The following is an 18,571-nucleotide window of genomic DNA, read 5'->3' on the forward strand; positions in this document are numbered from 1 at the left end:
CCTAAATCCATTTTTATCGGTACTCGTAGTATGTTATATTTATCTATTGAGAACTGAGTACGGATATTAAGAAAGCCTAAGAATATTATATGTATCCTATATTTATTCATTTATACAGGTTCTTTGTTTACTCCAAGAATAATTAAAATTTATCGACTGGTTATATTGGCGGCTACGGTATATTTTTTTAACTTTTGGTACATAATGTAAATCGTACATTAGCAGGCGTATTGCCAAATTGCATTTTTTCCAACCAACAATGAAATAAAAATTCCATTCATATAATTCAAGTTAAAAAACACATTCAATAGAAAATTTACTTTAAAAAATCTAAAGATACACAACAATTTTAATAACTGTATTTGTATAAAAAACACCTTAAATCGATACTATTGCTCATTTGGAAAAAAAGGAATAAAGGGAAAAAAGGAAAAGAGGAGAGATTATGGAAGCGAAGGGAGATGTTTCTCCAGACGTGATTTAAACAGAGATACTATAGTAACATATTTAATAGTGGATGAGTGATGATTCCAAAATCGAACCGCATAGACACTATAATATGAGTAAGAGAAGAAAGAAGAAACGTAGATGGGTATTAAGAAGGTGCTTTGAGAATTAGAACGCAGAGGTAAACCATAAACTGATAAGCGTTGAAAAATTTCACGAGGTGTGTAAGTGCGTTAGGACTATAAAGTACAGTGAACAGAAGTGAGAGGGAGTAATTTTGAGCCATTTCAGTTACCTCCGTTAATCAGAAATGTGGTCATATTTTCTACAAATATATGGAATAATGGCCATCCATACCGTAATGTTGCGAACAAGGCTGCCTGGGTTTGATCGTAATAATTAAATTTTAAACCTTCTTATTATTGTTGGCATTGCGGACTATTTTTTTAAGTAACCTCCCGCATGATCAATTTCCAGCTGTCGATCCATCTCTTTGATGGTCTGCTCGGAAATCGTCCGTCTCGGGGTTTGGCTTTGAAATGCAATGTGAAAGAGTCTTGATGGTTTCATATTCCTTTCTTCTCCTTTGTCTCCCCCACTTAATGATATTTATAAATTAAGCATATTATGAATTGTGTTTTTTATTATTATCTATCCAGGCGGAAAATATGAATCTAGACTTGTATTTTCAACTAAATGGATGCTCTCAAGCAAGAATTGTTTTTTTAACAAAATAGCGTTGCATAGTAAATTTGATATTTTTGCCAATGTCATGATGAATTATTTTTTGAAAAAACTAGTTTGCAGTACGCAACGAAGTCTAACAGTTGCGAGAAAGTTCTCTTTTCTCGTTTCAAAACTAAAAAGGAAAATCCCTCCACTAAACGATCGATCATCCACCCATACTCATGCTTCTGTCACCGATCCAACAATAGGCCTCAGTCTAGCCATTACATATCGATTCCGTTTTTTTTTTTTTAAACTTAAGCAAACGGTGTGATTCTATACCAATCTCGTGGGACAAGAAAACAGTTTCATAATACGGCCACGAGAGCGTTTGGAATACCAGCCCAGCTCGCTAAGATGAGTTGGATATTTGTAAGAAGAGAAATTAGTGGGGCTAAAGTCTCGAAAAGGGTTGGCATTTGGTCATTTATTGGGCAAACAAAAAATAAGTGGTTGAGATTTTCTTCTTCAAAACGATAATCATAAATGGAGAAGTCAAAGTCAACAATTCTTGCTAGGTACATCAATGCCCTATTCTCATTTGACAAATGGTGGATGTATCTTTTTTGTTCAGCAATTTTTTTTAAAACCAAAGACGTGATGGGATATAAGGTTTAATGAGAGCGTAATGTTTCCTTTTGAAATTTTGGAGGAGTTCCATTTGTGGGACCAGCTAGAAGACATATCAATATTTGGCATTGTCAAAAGACTGATCACCTTACTTGCATGTAACAAGTGATCGAAATACACTCGATTTAGTTTAGCAATACTGTGCTCTATGCACTACTACGGGAAACAAAATGATGATGAATAATCCAAGAAGTATAAGTTCCAAGAATTAGGAAATGCATTTAATAACTTCGATTTCTCGGTAATTCGAACCTGTAAACCCAGTACCTTCACCATTATACCCCGCGGGTGCCTGTAATTATTAAACTGTAGCATTTGAAATTAAAACAGTTTTAGTAATGTGTTTTATGTCTCGGAAACAATTAAGTAAAGTGACGGTGTACAGTCAAACAGGAACTGAATGTTTGCCGTATGACGTAACACCTTGCACCCTCTTCACCTGACACTCGGCTGATCACCTTGGGGTCCCGTGTCTGTTACCTGGATATGAACACCTGTGAATGTTCACCCTAACTCGTCTCCTGTAATCTCACTGCCTACTCAAACTTCTTCCGTGGACATAACTGTCAAATCTGGATATATTTAGCGAGAATAAAATTTTCCTTACTTTTCATATTGACGTTCGATATTTCCGGAATGGGTCTTGTCCAAATGTTTGTATTTGATGCCAATTTAAGAAACGAAATCATAAAATACTTTGAAAATATTTTTTTATAATGCCGTTTCGACATTCCGACATTCATTTTCTTTTTATAAAATATTTTTAATGACTAATAACCGGATTCATACTACCTAAGACATTTTCATACCAGTGGCAAATTTTCTTTGCAAATTATTATTCGCAGATTTTCCATTATGATATTTTAAAGTTTCTTTATTTGCAGAAAAACAAAGCAATTATCATTATTTCTTATAAATCATTGCTAATGTTTATAGTTTTCTACAAATATCAATAAAAATAATAATCAAAAGCGTCCAGCGCCAGCAGTCTGCCAACAAACTAGCCAATTACTCCTTCATACAAATAATAATACTATATTTTGAATTTCTAAAACCCAGTCGTTGTGTTTTTCTTCTGGAGTAAGCTTGCAGTTTACTCAAATTATTTGAAGATTCTCTATTTGGAATACAGTTCTTTGAACATTATTTCTTAAGGGTTACTATTCTTAGAGGTAATGCAGTTAATGGTGGTCATATGACCATCATTATTTTTATGCAGTCATATCGTGGGACATGTGGCGCTTGACGCAACTGTTTTTGACATTATTAATTTCTAGAACAAATCGGCCAGTTGATATTTCAATCGTAATGGAAAAACCTAATACCTATTGAATTCAATGTGTTGTTTTTCAAAAACTTTTATAAAAGTTATGCATTAAAGTAATATTTTACTGTGGATATTGTAGCTACATAATATAAAAATATATCACGAAGTTAAAAATAATCGTCCTTTGAGTTGATTTCATAGATGAAAGATGTTGTCGTATCACATAGAGCACAGAAAAAATAGCAATTTAGAGTTTATATTGCCTCTATTATATTATGTACTATGTAGGTAAAAATTAATGATATTTATTTACAGTTTACTTGTAAATAAAATCACCGTTTGCCACTGCATCATACTGGAAAAAAGTTTTTACAAATTTTAGGTATGCTACATATAACTTAAAATGTTTCACTACATTGAAAAACAAAAACAAGAATACGCTGAATCGTTGAGCGTAGTGAGTGTATTATAGCGTGAAAAGGGTCCTAGGAATGTACAAATAAATAAAATAATCTTTGAAGCACTCACTTTGAGATTCTCTTTTTTAAATTATACAATAACTAAGTATTTAGTTTGTGTAATATCGTGTAATATAGAGAGAAAAAACATTTTGAGGAGAGAATATGAAATTTTGGGCATTTACATGGCTAATGATCTGTTATTGGCTGATTTAAGTGATCACTTTTCGCACTGTCTAACATTCACCATTCTGCCAATGTTTAAACATTTCCTCAACTTTTGCATTTGTTGACTTGAAGTAAAATAGCTGAAACCTTTATCACGTGGGTGAAATTTATCCGGCTGAATCATTTTGCCTACTAGGCGACGCCTAAAATCAATGTTTCAAATTTTATACTTCTTTATTTATTTAACTTTTTGTACATAATGTTATTTGTACATTGGCGGGCTTATTGATAAATGGCAATTTCTTCCAACCAACCAATAACAACTTCTTCTTATGCCAGTTAATTTAATCGACAAAGTTTTAATTGTTTCCAAATATTTGTAAACTGACTAGTCCTCCCTTCGTAGTTATTTAGATCGTTAAAATATAATACAAAAAAACGTTTTCGAATAAATATGCATCGAAACATATGGAGCTAACAAGTTATGTGCTCTTGTACTGATGGAAATTGTAAAATGAGATGGATACGATCTTTAAAACTAGACAGGAGTGTAGTGAAGGACTTACTGATTATTTATTATGAATATTTAGAATATTAATCACTGTGAAAATAAAAAAGGATCATATTAATTAGTTAAGTATACTTAAATAATTGAATATGTACGAGTGTGTCACGCTCCGTACAAAAAAAATGTACGGGGCTATGTAGACTATTTCTGTTTTTAGTGTAATAGGTCTGAAAAGTTTTTATAAAAAAATATTGTATTTTACTATTTTACACAAAAACACAACTTAATTTAAAATCTTTTTTAGAATAAAACTTCGGCATTACTTTTTTTCGAATTTTGTGTGTGACCTCCACCACTTAGAATGAAAATAACAGATACTTTTAAAAATTACCTCATAATGCAATGTTTAAAGTTATATTAGTGATTCACCTTTTTTTTCTTTTATTTTTGAAAAAAATAACAAATGTGTATATATATACCTACATGTTTATAAATTAAACATTGTTTGCGTTATTATAAATACGGTGTTTCCTAAAAAATAAATAATATTTGAACAGATTTTTTTTTTTCCAAAACGCAACTTCTGAGACCTATTACGTTTCTGAATTCGAAAGTTGAAAAAAAATTACGCACTTTATTTTGTAGCTTTGAAACCGGTAAGTAGAAAAAACAAATATTTGGTTAAAAACAAAGTTGTCCTATAATTATTTCATTATAATGAATAACCAGTAGTAAGCTTCAAATGTGAAATTAATTTCATGTTTCCTTTTCTATTTAAATGGATTATTAAACATCGTATTAAGTACGGCGCTACTTATTTTCATACATATTTCGGTCATACGAACTGAATACTTACAACCTCATTATAAATAGATTACAACGATGCGGAAATGGAAAATGAATATTTTAAACGCAATTTAAAAATGGATCTATTACTAAGGAAACTGCGTAAATAAAATGTGTTTAACTATACAAAGATACCTTTTTTTATTTACACAAAATGCGCGCGTTAAACATGTCAAGCGAGATATTGTAGGTGATCAGCGAGTGCCAAGGAAAAAAATATTAATCGACGCAAATGAATTATTGTATTAGAAAGTTGGTTAAATTGCCAGTACATCTAACTTCAGTCATTCCTGTACTTCCTGACTTCCATTTTATCCAGTAGTTGTGCAAAGAGGTACCGGTGTTGTTAAAGATGAGACAGGTTTGCCGTAAGAATTTATTTATTTTGCTATTGTTATTTGTAAAGTAATATACGATTGTATATCGATATACTCATCAACAATGTTTTGCGTATATCGGATTGTTTGTAGACAGGCTGAATTTCCTCCCTAGGGAGTCATTCAGATCATAATTTGTTGCAACCGAGAGGGAAAACATTTTTCAGAAGGGAATATGGAAGTCTAGCTAGTTACAAGGCTTATGACCTGTCATTGCCTGGTTTAAGTGGCCAATTTACACACGGTTTTATAATAATAACCATTCTGCCCTGGTTAACCATGCGCATTTTCTCAACTCTTACATTTGTTGACTTTTGTGAAGTAAAAAAGCTGAAACCTTTATTGTGTGAGTGAGATTCATCCGGCTGAACCATTTTACCTACTAGGAACGCCTGAAAACAATTTTTCAAATTTAAATCTTCTTGCTGATTTTCTTTCCTAGGGAGTAATGCATAAAGATAAAGATTCTAGCTCTTTTACTACACAAAAATCAGATGGAAGAGTCGAAGAAATGTGTATGTTTAAACATAGGCAGAATGGTGAATGTTACACACTATGTAAAGTGGCTACTTAAACCAGCCAATGACAAGTTGAAAGCCCTGTAAATGCCTAGACGTTTATATTTTCTACGCAAAAATGTTTTCCCTCTCTGTTGTTAACAAATTTAGACATTAATATAAATGTTATATGTATATGTATTTCCATATAAGTTAATTCACATTTATTAATGCATTATAAGTGCTCTGAGTAAACACGGCTATATCAATTAAACTGTTTTATGTTATAAAATAAAATAACTAAATGTATTCAGTGTTGACTAAAATAATGCTTATGTTTCAAATGAATGATGCCTTTCAACATTCAGAATACTCAAATGCCCTAAGTTTTGAAAAAAATTAAATATAAATTGTTTTTGGCTTATGGATAAAAAAAACGGATGCACAAATCTGTTGGAACCAATTCAGTCAACAAATCGTTCGTTGGTGTTCTTGTGAATAATGTTTTTTAAAGGAGCTCTAATTATGAATTTTCGTGAAAATTGTAGATGAAAATCTTTCAGCTCTTTCAGGATTATTTGGTAGCCTCGGATTATTTCATTGAAATGCAAAACATAGAACTAAAAAAAGCGAATGTATATCTAATACTCGAATTAAAGGTCTTCAATGCGTTTTACGTTTTACGTTGTACGCAAGACTCCGTATTATAATATTATTTCGCTAAGCGGCGTAATAACATAACATACAATGTTCACCTTAATAAGGTTATTCTGAAGAAAGAGACCCTAGATTTCGCTCATTATTTTCTTATAAGGATATTGTGAGTTTACCTTACAGAATGAATGACGAAGCATTCTTACCTTTTTACTACGAACAATCATTTGATATTCTGACTCGTATTTACACATATTTAAATATATTTTTTTGTTTTAATAAAAACCTTTAATAGCGTAAAAAAACAAAACATGCGGTAAAAAAATGGAACAATCAAGGTTGAACTTGCCAAAAAAGAGTCTGGCTGTTGTGTTTAGCAAGTTTACAAAATATTATAAAAAAGAAACAAAAAATGCAGAGCAAAATAATAAAATAAATAAAAAATTTAAAATTTTTAAAATTGAGAAAACTTAATACTATTAACAAGTAAAAAAAAAATAATAAAAAAACACAAAATTTATAAATTGATAAAGACAGGCACATATTATACATACATTTTCATTTTCAAAATACGGTTAATGTTAATTATGTCAGGAAGCTTTTCTTTAATTTATTCTTAAATTTTCCGTAATTTTTTTCTTGACGTAGATTTTGTGGTAAATTATTAAAAAAACTTTCGTCTTTTATAAGTATAATGATGTTTGACCGTGGAAGTTTTAATTTTCTGTAGAGCGAGGCATCTTGTTCTTAACCTTCTCGTAATACGGTCCGATGGGGGGCTCTCCTTATGCACCTGGAGCATACAACACTTTCCGTAGATATCCTCCACTCTTAAAACATGAAATTCTTTGAACAGTTCGGTTGTTGAGAACAAAGATGGTTTATATAGTATATTTTTTTGTTTCTGTAAAACATTTAAGGATCTTAGATGAGCGTTATAAGCCCCTCTTCATCCAATTATTACATATTGAATGATTGACTGTACTAGAGCATAAAACTGTCTTCAATTGATCCGTCAATAACATACCTCTAAGCTTTAAAAATATGGGGAATAATTTTCTTTTATATATTTCTTATCACAATAACAAGATATCTCGTGTAATTATTTGTTTTTACAAATATACTAAATATTTTTATGTTTTGTTTTAGCTGGGAGACTTGTCAAATCCGGAATTGAGAATTTTAACTGAACAGTTAGAGAAAATACGCTACGGAGGTATGTATTCATATTTTATTTTTATTTTTTTCGTGGCGTTCATAGATCACATTCAATTAAAGTTCTTGATATTTTCAATATTGATAACTTTATACTCAAAAAATGTTTCTTACCACGCTTATCAGAAATAACAATAGAATAAAAAACTTTTTTTGGAAACTCTGTATTTTGTAACAAATTTATCGAATCTGCGTAGAATAAATTAGAATCAATCTTGTCGTCATGGTTGAATTTATTATTAGCACTTTTATTTTTATAAAATATCTCACAATTGATTGACTAAATAAGTACTTTAAAAAATACAATGTACAAAAACCAAGGAATATGATATTACATTAAATGAGATCATTTTGTTAAAACGACAATTATTTGTACGCGTATATCGGTATTTATCGTGAGATGTTTTTAGGCATTTATTAAAAAATTAAACTAACCTCGACCATTCAGAAGACCACTTTGCCTTAGTTTGGTCCTTCATAGAGGTTAAAGTGACACATCCTCTAAAAAAACATCATAAATGTATATTTGCAAAGCAACAATGAGAAAGTTTGGGGTTTTTTATTATTATTTGTCAATAAACATTTAAACTTAGCCTCAAAATATGTGTCTATGTATCTTATTATTAACGCTATCATTTTTCACAGTTTTCTAATTTTGAGTTTACGTATGACGTCTCAAGTTCTCTTTCCCTTCTTCTCGTCAGCTCTGCCGATCGGTCAGTTGACAATTAACCGTGAACCGGAAGTCTACCACAACTTTCTTAACATCGATTGATTCTAAAGAACTAGCGACGTCGTTCAAAGTAGTTCATTTAAAAACAATTTTTTTTTTGTACATTTTCAAACATATTTATATCCTACTGAACTTCCTCCCTGGGAGTTAAAAAAATACCACGAAACTTCTATTTGCTCAAAGGATATAGCTAGTAGGTTTATTTTTATATAAAGGTTTGATATTTTCATTTTTTTAAATTAATTGGTGTACCGTAATGTTCATAAAGCCTCCGTGGTGTAGTGGTTAAGACGCTTGATTCACGCACGGAAGGTTCCGGGTTCGATTCCCGGTGAGAACACAAAAATTAAAATGTGATTTTTCTCAAGCCTGGGTGCTCTGTGATGTAATTCACCACTGTAATTAGGCCTCCTGGCCTGTTGTGGTGCAAAACAAATGTAATGTAATGTAATAAAGAGAGTGTATCATGTGTTCAAACAAATCCTAAATAATATCAGAACTAGAAATTATAGTATGTTTGTCTTGAATGAACGCAAAAGCACTGCTTTAAAAATTCCTTCTTTTGTGGGATTAGGATGCCATCTAAAAAAGTGATACCTTATTCTAGAATGTTAATATGCTTTAAAATAAAAAAAATCAAATCAGAAGAGGCGTTTTTTTCAAATACAGCAAAACTAAACTGACAAGGACAATTTTTCTGTATTACCAATATTTTTCTTGTTAAATATGTGCATTTAAAAAAATATCATATGAATATACTATAATCACTAGAGATTCGTAAAATTTTCTCACTTTCCTTTTAATTGATTTTTCCTCTTTCTTTCACTTAGAATCAATTTGTCACGAAAGCTTTAGTAATAAGAGCACCCCGAGTAGTAACTGACACAAAAACGGTGCACTCGCCATGAAGTCTTTCACTGCCCATCCGTTTCCCATTAAATAATAATTCGAACCATAACAAAATCATGAATAAATCACCGACGGGAAGCACTAATGGAAAATTGATTTTTAAAATGGCTTCCATTATGTTCCCCGCGGGTTGCGGAGGATTCCCGGGAGCTCTATTTACACGGTAATATTATACCCGTACTGTCTACTATTCACACAAATTTCAATTTTCGTTATTTTGGCAATTGTGTGAACAATGGCTCTCCCGCTACTTTTGTTGTTTTTTCCAATAAATTGTGGAAATATAATGCATTGTGTGTTCTTTTTATGAGTTTGAATTGTTGAGCAATTATTTTTGTGTGATTTCCGGTAGTGTCCAAATTGTTAAAAGCGTTTTCGATCTAAAATTTGTCGTTTCTGGAATAATGGTAACATTTTCATGTATTAAAAACTCAACAGTTTTTCAACATGCCTCTACGCCATTATTTGTTAATTAACTGCGACCCGTGAGTTAAACACGAAATATTGCTACGTTTAATTAAAAAGACAGATTATAATTTTGATGTTGCAAAGGAAAAGTTACCGCGTGAGATGTTGCAACTTTGTAAAAGAGACAATTAAAGTATTTTTATCAATAGAGAACATGGTGTTTTAAAGTTTATTATAAATTATGTAGGAATCGCGCCAAAATAATACGGACGTAATAGATTTTATTTTTTACAAAAAAAATATTTTAATTGGCTCTTCTGTAAAATTGCTACATGTGATGTCGCTGGTAATTTTAAACCTTTTTACTTAACTTGTAACCTTTCCAGCGTCTATTTTATAAACGTGTAAGTATAAAAAAATATCGTTTTTGAATGTGTACAAACAAGATTAACAAATTACAACAGGGATGGAGAATATCTTAAATAAAGGAATATGGAAGTCTGGGCATTTACAGGGCTTATGACCTGTCATTGGCTGGTTTAAGTGGCCACTTGTTGTAATTTGTTAATCTTAATGACGCCCGAGGGGGTGAAATCCAGTCTTTTGTCTACGAACATTTGGACAAACTCAAATATTGTAGTGTACAAACAACTTCAGTTTTTTTAAAGATCCCAATCATATTATTTTCACAAATTAATTAATTATCATTAATTTTTTTGCACTAGATTTTTGGTAACACAAAAAAATAAATTATTTCCTAAAATTTATTTAATTGGAAAGCCAACAGACATAACAACAATATTTACAGATATTTAAAACATTTTTTAAAGTCACATTCCTAATAAAGTGCACTTATGTTAGTGAATTTAAGTATAAGGAGCGAAGTAAATGTAAATTTATATAATACTTTTTCAAATAATATTTAGAAAAATGTAAATAAAGCAAAAAATAGGTACACTATATTGTAAGATAAAAAATAAATACAAAACCGGCATAACAAAATTTAAAACAGAAGTGTGTTCATAATTAATAGGCATAAAGCCTGTTTAAAAAAAAAACATTATTTCTTTACATATCTATTTCCATATCCATATCTATATCTATACCCATACATGCACATATACATGTCCAAACACACATATATACAAATATAATGTTTGTTAACAATGTTTAATCTTAGTCATTCTTCTTCTTCTTATGGTTCCTCTCCCCGATGGAGGTTGGAAATCATCATTGCGATTCTTACTTTATTGGCAGATGCCCTGAACAAGGACTGAGTGCTGCAATGGAACCAGTCGCGCAAGTTCTTAAGCCAAGAGATGCGCCTTCTACCTGCACTGCGTCTCCCTTCAATCCTTCCCTGTAGAATGACTTGTAAAATTTTATATTTTTCGCCTCTCATCACACGCCCAAAGTACTCAAGTTTTCTTTTCTTTATGGTCTTCAGTACCTCTTTATCATTTTCCATCCGTCGGAGAACATCATCGTTTCGGACTCTATCCACCCAAGAGATTTTTAATATCCTCCTGTAGCACCACATTTCAAAGGCTTCGATCTTTTTTGAAGTGTTTTGGGTGAGTGTCCACGTTTCGACGCCGTAAAAAAGTACCGAGAAGACGTAACATCGAGTAATGCGCATTCGGAGGTCTAAATTAAAGTTTCTACTGCAAAGAAGGTCACGCATCCTGAAAAAGCAGTCTCGCGCCACCTCTATTCTGACTTTGATCTCTTGCGAGTGATCCCATTTATCATTCAGCCAGCATCCTAAATATTTATATTGATGAACTTGCTCAATAAACTGCGCTCCAAGTTTTAAAGTCATTGGGAAAGTCTAGCCCTTTATTCAAACTTGCCGTGTAAACTTTGTCCAATAATAGTTGCAGGCTTTCCATACTATCTGCTAAAAGGACAGTATCATCCGCGTATCGGATATTGTTTATAATTTGTCCATTTATGCTAATGCCGTTTGTTAGTTCGTTTAGTGCATTTCTAAAAATGGCTTCCGAGTGCATATTAAAAAGGAGAGGAGACAGAATGCATCCTTGCCGGACTCCTCGACATATGTCTATATCCGATGTCAATTCATCATCCACTTTCACTGCAGCTTTTTGACGCCAGTATAGGTTACCAATTATCCTTATATCTTTAGAATCTAGGTTGTTTATTTTTTTAATTTCTAGAAGTTATATATTTATATGGTTATATTAATTTCTATAGTTATCTTAGTAATAATAATGTTTAATCTTAAGAGGAAACGCGGTCCTACTTTTTACAAACGTATTCCTGTATTTCTCTCAAGATTATGGCACTAGAACCGTGACACTGGAGCCATGACACCGTGGCACTACAATTGGCGTGAAAAAAATAACAATTCATGTATTTTGTAGTCAATTATTGTATTTTGTACGGCACTACAATTGGCGTACAAAATACAATAATTGATATAAAACTTTCGATTGTGTTCATTTAATATATAAATACGAGTATGTATTCAAATCTAGCAATAGCAGAGCATTGCCGGGTTCAGCTCGTAGTCTTATAAAACACAAGGTTAGTTTATTATTTAAGAAGATTTTTTGCAGTGCTAACAAGTATTTATCTGTGCAGGTAACGAGATGCAAATCAACAGATTATCCATCCGGGGACTGATGCCGGATACGGACTACTACATGACGTACGATGGCTCTACCACCGCCCCGGCATGTCACGAGACGGTCACGTGGGTCATCATCAACAAACCTATTTACATCACTAAACAACAGGTGTGTTATTTATTTATTACGGAGCAAAACATTAAAGGGTAAAAAGTGTGAAAATAAGATTCTACGTTAATTTGCTTCTGGTTTCATTTTATTGTTCAGTAATAGAAAAAGATACTATTTTTTAAATGTTGCTACAGAAATGTTCTACTACTACTACCACTACAACCATTACGCCATTTTCCCGTAGGGGTAGGCAGAGAGAATGGACCGCCACACACGTCTATCCTGGCATACATTCCTAGCTTCTTCCACATTCATACATCTTGTCGTACATGCCCTTCGGTTCTGTCTGCTTTTGACATGACCAGACTTAAGATTTTGGTTTATCTGATCATGCCACGTCTTCTTTGGTCGTTCTTGTCTCACGTTACCGTTCATTTTCACCATATATACTTGTTTCACCATTCTCTCGTCGCCCATTTGTTCTACGCGACTAAACCATCTCAGAGACCCTTTCTTAATCATAAAATTATACTTGACTCAGATTTACACTCTTGCCTGATTTCGTCATTCGTAACCTGTCATACACTGATTTCCCACACATTTTTTTTTTTTTTTTTAATTTATAGAAAAAAGAAATATTTGCGTTCTTATGATTTACCCAAATATTTAATTTTTAGGGCCATTTTCAACGAGTTGTAAATAACTCACTGTTATAAAATTGAATCAAGTTGAGGTAGAGTGGGATTCGAACCACGGACCATTGGTCCGTGAGTCCGAGACACTAGCCACGGGACCACAACCCGATTTATTATATTATTCCTCTGCTAGTTCCATGATTCACTTCCATGCATAAGTATTGGGACTAAAACTCTATTGTGCACTGCCAGTTTAGCTTCGATTGACATATTTTTATTAAAATATACATACATGTTTATAATATAGATAACATTCAACATAAATTTCTACGATATATAAACTACAAACTAAACATTCCAATACAAAATGTGAATTATGACTATTTATTAACACTGCTTAACCTAACAACACTTTCTGAAAGAAGAACTATCAATGATCTCGCTGTACGGTTTAAAATTGTAAACTCTCTTTTTGACGCACCAAAAATACTTGAATTGATTAATTTTAGAGTACCTGCTGTCAACACTAGGAGTACTTTATTGTTTCATTGCTCCAGTACTTCTTCCAACCAACAAAACAATTTATTGATACCGAGACTGCATAGGTTAGGTAACACTTATGGAACGGCTGCAGACATTGTGTCCAATTCTTTACTATCTTATAAGTCCACAATATCAAGTTTATTTGTAGCTGCTCATCAAACTATTATTGACAATTCAATTCCATAAATTAAAAAAATACTTACTTGTTTATTTTTATTAATATATCAAATTGCATTTAAACCTTTTTACTTAACTTGTAACCTTTCTTCCTTTTGGCAAATACGCATTTCATAGGTACATATTTTTATTTCTTATTTTCTCGTGATAATATATGCTTGCTTGTTTATTAATTTAACTTAAAAATGTCTTTCTTACTTGCCGTAGCACTTTATTTATTGTTTTCTTTACATAATTTATTTCAGAAGCTTATATCTTTGCATTTTTTGTTTATATGCTTACTGATTTTTCTTGCATACCTTTGTTATTATTGTTTTTCTTTTTACTTTGTAAAACTTTTTATTATATCCTTTTTAACTAATTTTACGTGTTTTTTCTGTATATTCTGTGTTTTTTATTTAGTATGTTAGTAGGTATTTCATTTTTATTTTTGTTAATTCCTTTTGGGCGTTAATGAACAAAATAAATAAATTAAAAATTACTGTGCTTAGTGCTCCGTTCATTTTGTTGCCCGCATTCACTTTTCTTTCAACATCTTTTTCTACTTTTCCATCTCTTGAAAACATGCTTCCCAAATACGCAAATTCTTTTACTTGCTCGAGACATTCATTGTTTACATTTATTATGCAGTCAGTAACCTCACTATCCCTGTCAAATATCACCACTTTTGACTTACTTTCGTTCTTCGCCAATTCGCTCCCCATTTCTTTCGTTAATACGAAATGACGGATAAAAGTCTATATTTTTAAGTAAAAATACGTTTCAGAATGAATGGCTCATTCGGCTAGTCCCGAAGAAACCATTGCAAAAAAAATACCATAGCGCTTTTTTGTATGCTAGAGAATCAATTTGATCGGGGCTCGGAATATATCCGTTAATAATAATATCCCCATGGCGTTTTTAAGATTTAAAAAAATATATGTATTTAATTAATAAATTTCATAAAAGGTACATATTTTATTAAAATTCTGTACAGATCTACTTTTAAACATCTAGTAAATGTTATCACTGTAACTCTACAAAGAAAAAGACTTACTACTGTGCTTGGAGAGTGACTTACAGTATTGTAGTTGTTTATTTATAAGAGTTTGTATTATTTTGAATATACGAGTATATGAGAAAAAAAATAAAAACAAAGAATATGTAAAGAAAAAAAACATAAAATAATAATACATTCATACTAATTAACATTCAATGCAGTTTTTGCACGTGTTAAATTTATTTATTGAGATATTATTTTTAATTGTTTTTAGTTCTTTAGGGAGATTATTATAATTTTTTAAACCTTTGAAAACGAAGCTATTCTGACCATGACTTGTGTGGTATTTAAGAATTTTAATATTATTTTGGTATCTGAGTGACTTATTCATATCAAGTTCTTTTATTCTTTCTCCTTTATAAATTTGTACGATGGAATTTATTTTCAAATAGTGTCTACTTTATGATCCTTAAATATATTATATACACTTTCCGTGTTGAATGTTAAGGATTTCTTTGAAATTACTTTAATAATTCATCTTTGTACTATTTTAAGAAGGTTTAATATATTGGCATATACACCACCCCATCCTACAATACCACATTGTAACAAAGAATGAACAATTAAGTAATAAGCGATTTTAAATTGTTGATTTTTAAAATATTCCTTAGTCTTATAAATATGTATATACATTTTATAATACGTTTAACTAGTTCACTAAAATAGACTTTCCATTTTAAGTTTTGGTCTATGTATACAACAAGATATTTCATTTTAAAAGAATGTATATGTTCAAATATAGGCGGAATAATAAATGTGTAATAATAAGTGCCAACTTAAACACGCCAGTGATAGCTCATAAGCCCTTGAACTGCCTAGACTTCCATTTTACATTCTCTTAAATATTTTGCATCTCTGTTGTAATAATTTGTTGATCCTGGTAACTCCCTTGAGGGTGAAATCCAATCTTTCCCTACAAACATTTGGTTATTTCTTGCTATTAAAATGTTTTTCATTCAAGATTGAGAAATAATGTTTAACGATTTTTTTAAATCAGTCAATTGAAATATAAATTTTAACGTTCGCAGCTAATTATGTTCAAGCTATGTTTTCTCGATCTCAACAGTTATATCTTCTATTAAGTCAACAATCCAAACATAACAATGAATTAATATGATTGAAAACATCGCGAAGGTAACTTTGCCCGTAAAGAAGATTTAATGGGGCGAATAGCTATTGTGATATATCCAACCTTAGAAAACAAATAAACAATATCTACGACCTACGTCCTTTCTGCGTATGTACATATCATTATTTCGGTAAAGGATCGCTTCGGGCGCGTGAAGCTTTAAGGCTTCATCACACTTAGATTTTCCTGAAATACACAAAAAAAAACTTTTATAAGTGTACAATTCCTTTGTTTAGTTATATTTCCATATATTTTTTTTTCTTAATTCTACGATAAAAAATATTAAATTTGTAGATTTTTTTCAGGTATTTTTTAAAAAATTTCATCGTTTAAAATTTTCGATGGTGATGAAATTCCACTGTATAACTACAAAATAACAAATAATATTCCCCAATTTTATTTATTTATTTATTATTATTTATACATCAAATAATACAAAGTTTGATATAAAACATATGAATTACGTTTCCAGAAGTTACCGGACTTTCTTAAACCCGATGTACTTTATTTACTACCAGGGCCGCGATTATAAAGGTTATCTTTATCGGTACATACCGAGACGGTTTACTTTATTTCTTTACTATCTCTATCTACCTTGGTATATTCAACCGACTTGTCATTTCAACATCATATGATCAGATCCTTGAAAATTTTTTCCGCGTTCCTTACTTAATTGAAAATTAAAATAGTTCTCATTTATATTTTAAATAGGCTTCTGTGATAAACAGTGGCCACTTCAAAGCCATTACAAACTCCAATAAATCCCAATACAAGCAAAAGATGCTCGATTGAACATGATATTTATATGACTTTCGATAATTACTAAGACGGTATGCTTTACTTTCGTCTGTAATTATCTACCGAGTGATAACAAAGCCGGCTTTTCTAACGCCTCGGCACACCCAGGAATATAGTAAAACAGAAAAAATGTAGTAACTAAATTTATTTTTTATATAAAACATTTTTACGCCTAAATGCTCTAATATGTCAATAGGGCAGAATCTAGCTACAATATCTGTGCATCTAGCCCTTTGTTTTAAAAACTGACAGTTATGTCGGTATTTAACTCGACTTCAAAATTTACTGATTTCTCTCTCGTATTTGCAAGACGCTTTTAAGAAAGAAAAAAATAATAATTAAAGCTTTAACTGCTAGGCGGAATAAAATGTTTGTACTTATAATGAATAGATACGCGTACCGTGAGAAATTAGACCCGTCGCGGCGTCGCATCGGTACAAACTGATTCTTACCGCAAAACTTGAAGGTGAGGTGTCGGTAGAATATCTTCAGAATGGCTGGGGATAATTTATCTTCAACTTTGACGTCATAATGAAGATATGTCACTGTAGTGCGTAAATATGTGTACCATAGCGTACGCTTCTCCTTGTTAGATATCGATGCACCTACCCAAAACTTAAAGGTCCTTAGCTTTCCACTGTAACCGCGGCCTAGGTAGTGTAATCTGGGTACAGTTGTGACAATTTTCATTTGATCGCACATCATTTTGTACGTTTGCCAATTAGCTGAAAGAAAATAATTTTATATAGTAAAGTGTACATTCGTCTACGTATAAATACTAAAATTTTGTTTCTTTATTCAATGGTTAACTCATAGGAGCAAATTAGAAAAAAAAGTAAAAATGTCACAACCGACCACACTCTAGGGGCGGTTGTGACAGTGCCCAACGTACTCCTTCGCAAAAAAACAACCGCCATGACAATGCAAAATACTTTACGTACAAAGTAATTACTGCTATTTAACTATTAATGTTAAACTTAAAACAACGAAAAACACTCACTACTCTATCTGTACACGTAAAGCAACAATTATTATTTAAAAAACGAATAAAAATACTTAGTTTTTACTGCAAAAAAGTTATGTAGGCCTCTGCAGACGTTAGTTTCGCGCGATGGCTGACGCAATATTGCGGAAAACGTTCAAACGGGCACGCCGTTCTTCATTCCCCTAGCACTTTACCGCTATTCCTTATAGTTTCACTCAAACGACGACTGTCACAACCGTTCCCAGTCTACCCTACCGAACGCATTTTTATACTAAAAACTGAAAAATAAATACGTTGTTGGAAATCAATCTGTGATTATTAATATTCTTAATCTGTATCCGGGTGAATAAAGAGAAAAGAATAATGAATCCTTTAAGAGTATTTTCGATTGCTGCTCTTAGGTAAAAATCCTGAAAAATTAAAGCAAGTGGAGATTAGTCTGCCTCTTAGAGCAGTGGTTGGCGCGTTTGTCTACCATGCTTGGGGTCTTGGGTTCGATTCCTAACAGGATAGACTTGAAGTATTGGTTTTCAAGATGTTTCTGAAGTGCAATATTTTATTGTTCCTGGACTGGCACCTGAAACGAAAAACTGATCACCTTACTTCCCGTGTAAAAAAACGGTCCATATACGCTGACATTTCATTGCAGTGCCCTATGATACTGGGTGCGAATAGGAAAATTATGATAATTGATTATTGAACAGTATAATCTTTTTT

General features: G+C 31.7%; 1 protein-coding gene across 1 annotated transcript in view; it reads left to right on the forward strand.

Annotated features, from left to right (window-relative positions):
• CARPB (Carbonic anhydrase-related protein B) overlaps positions 1 to 18,571 on the forward strand; it is a 247,336-nt gene that overhangs the window by 195,865 nt on the left and 32,900 nt on the right. The window contains exons 6-7 of the mRNA XM_088230088.1: positions 7,728 to 7,794; positions 12,451 to 12,605. Of these exons, the coding sequence (XP_088086214.1) occupies positions 7,728 to 7,794; positions 12,451 to 12,605 (222 nt within the window). The remainder of the gene's footprint in view (positions 1 to 7,727; positions 7,795 to 12,450; positions 12,606 to 18,571) is intronic.

Source organism: Micrasema longulum, unplaced genomic scaffold (genome assembly GCF_059751315.1).
Source record: "Micrasema longulum isolate JH-2025_06_02 unplaced genomic scaffold, ASM5975131v1 h1tg000729l, whole genome shotgun sequence".
NCBI lineage: Eukaryota > Metazoa > Arthropoda > Insecta > Trichoptera > Brachycentridae > Micrasema > Micrasema longulum.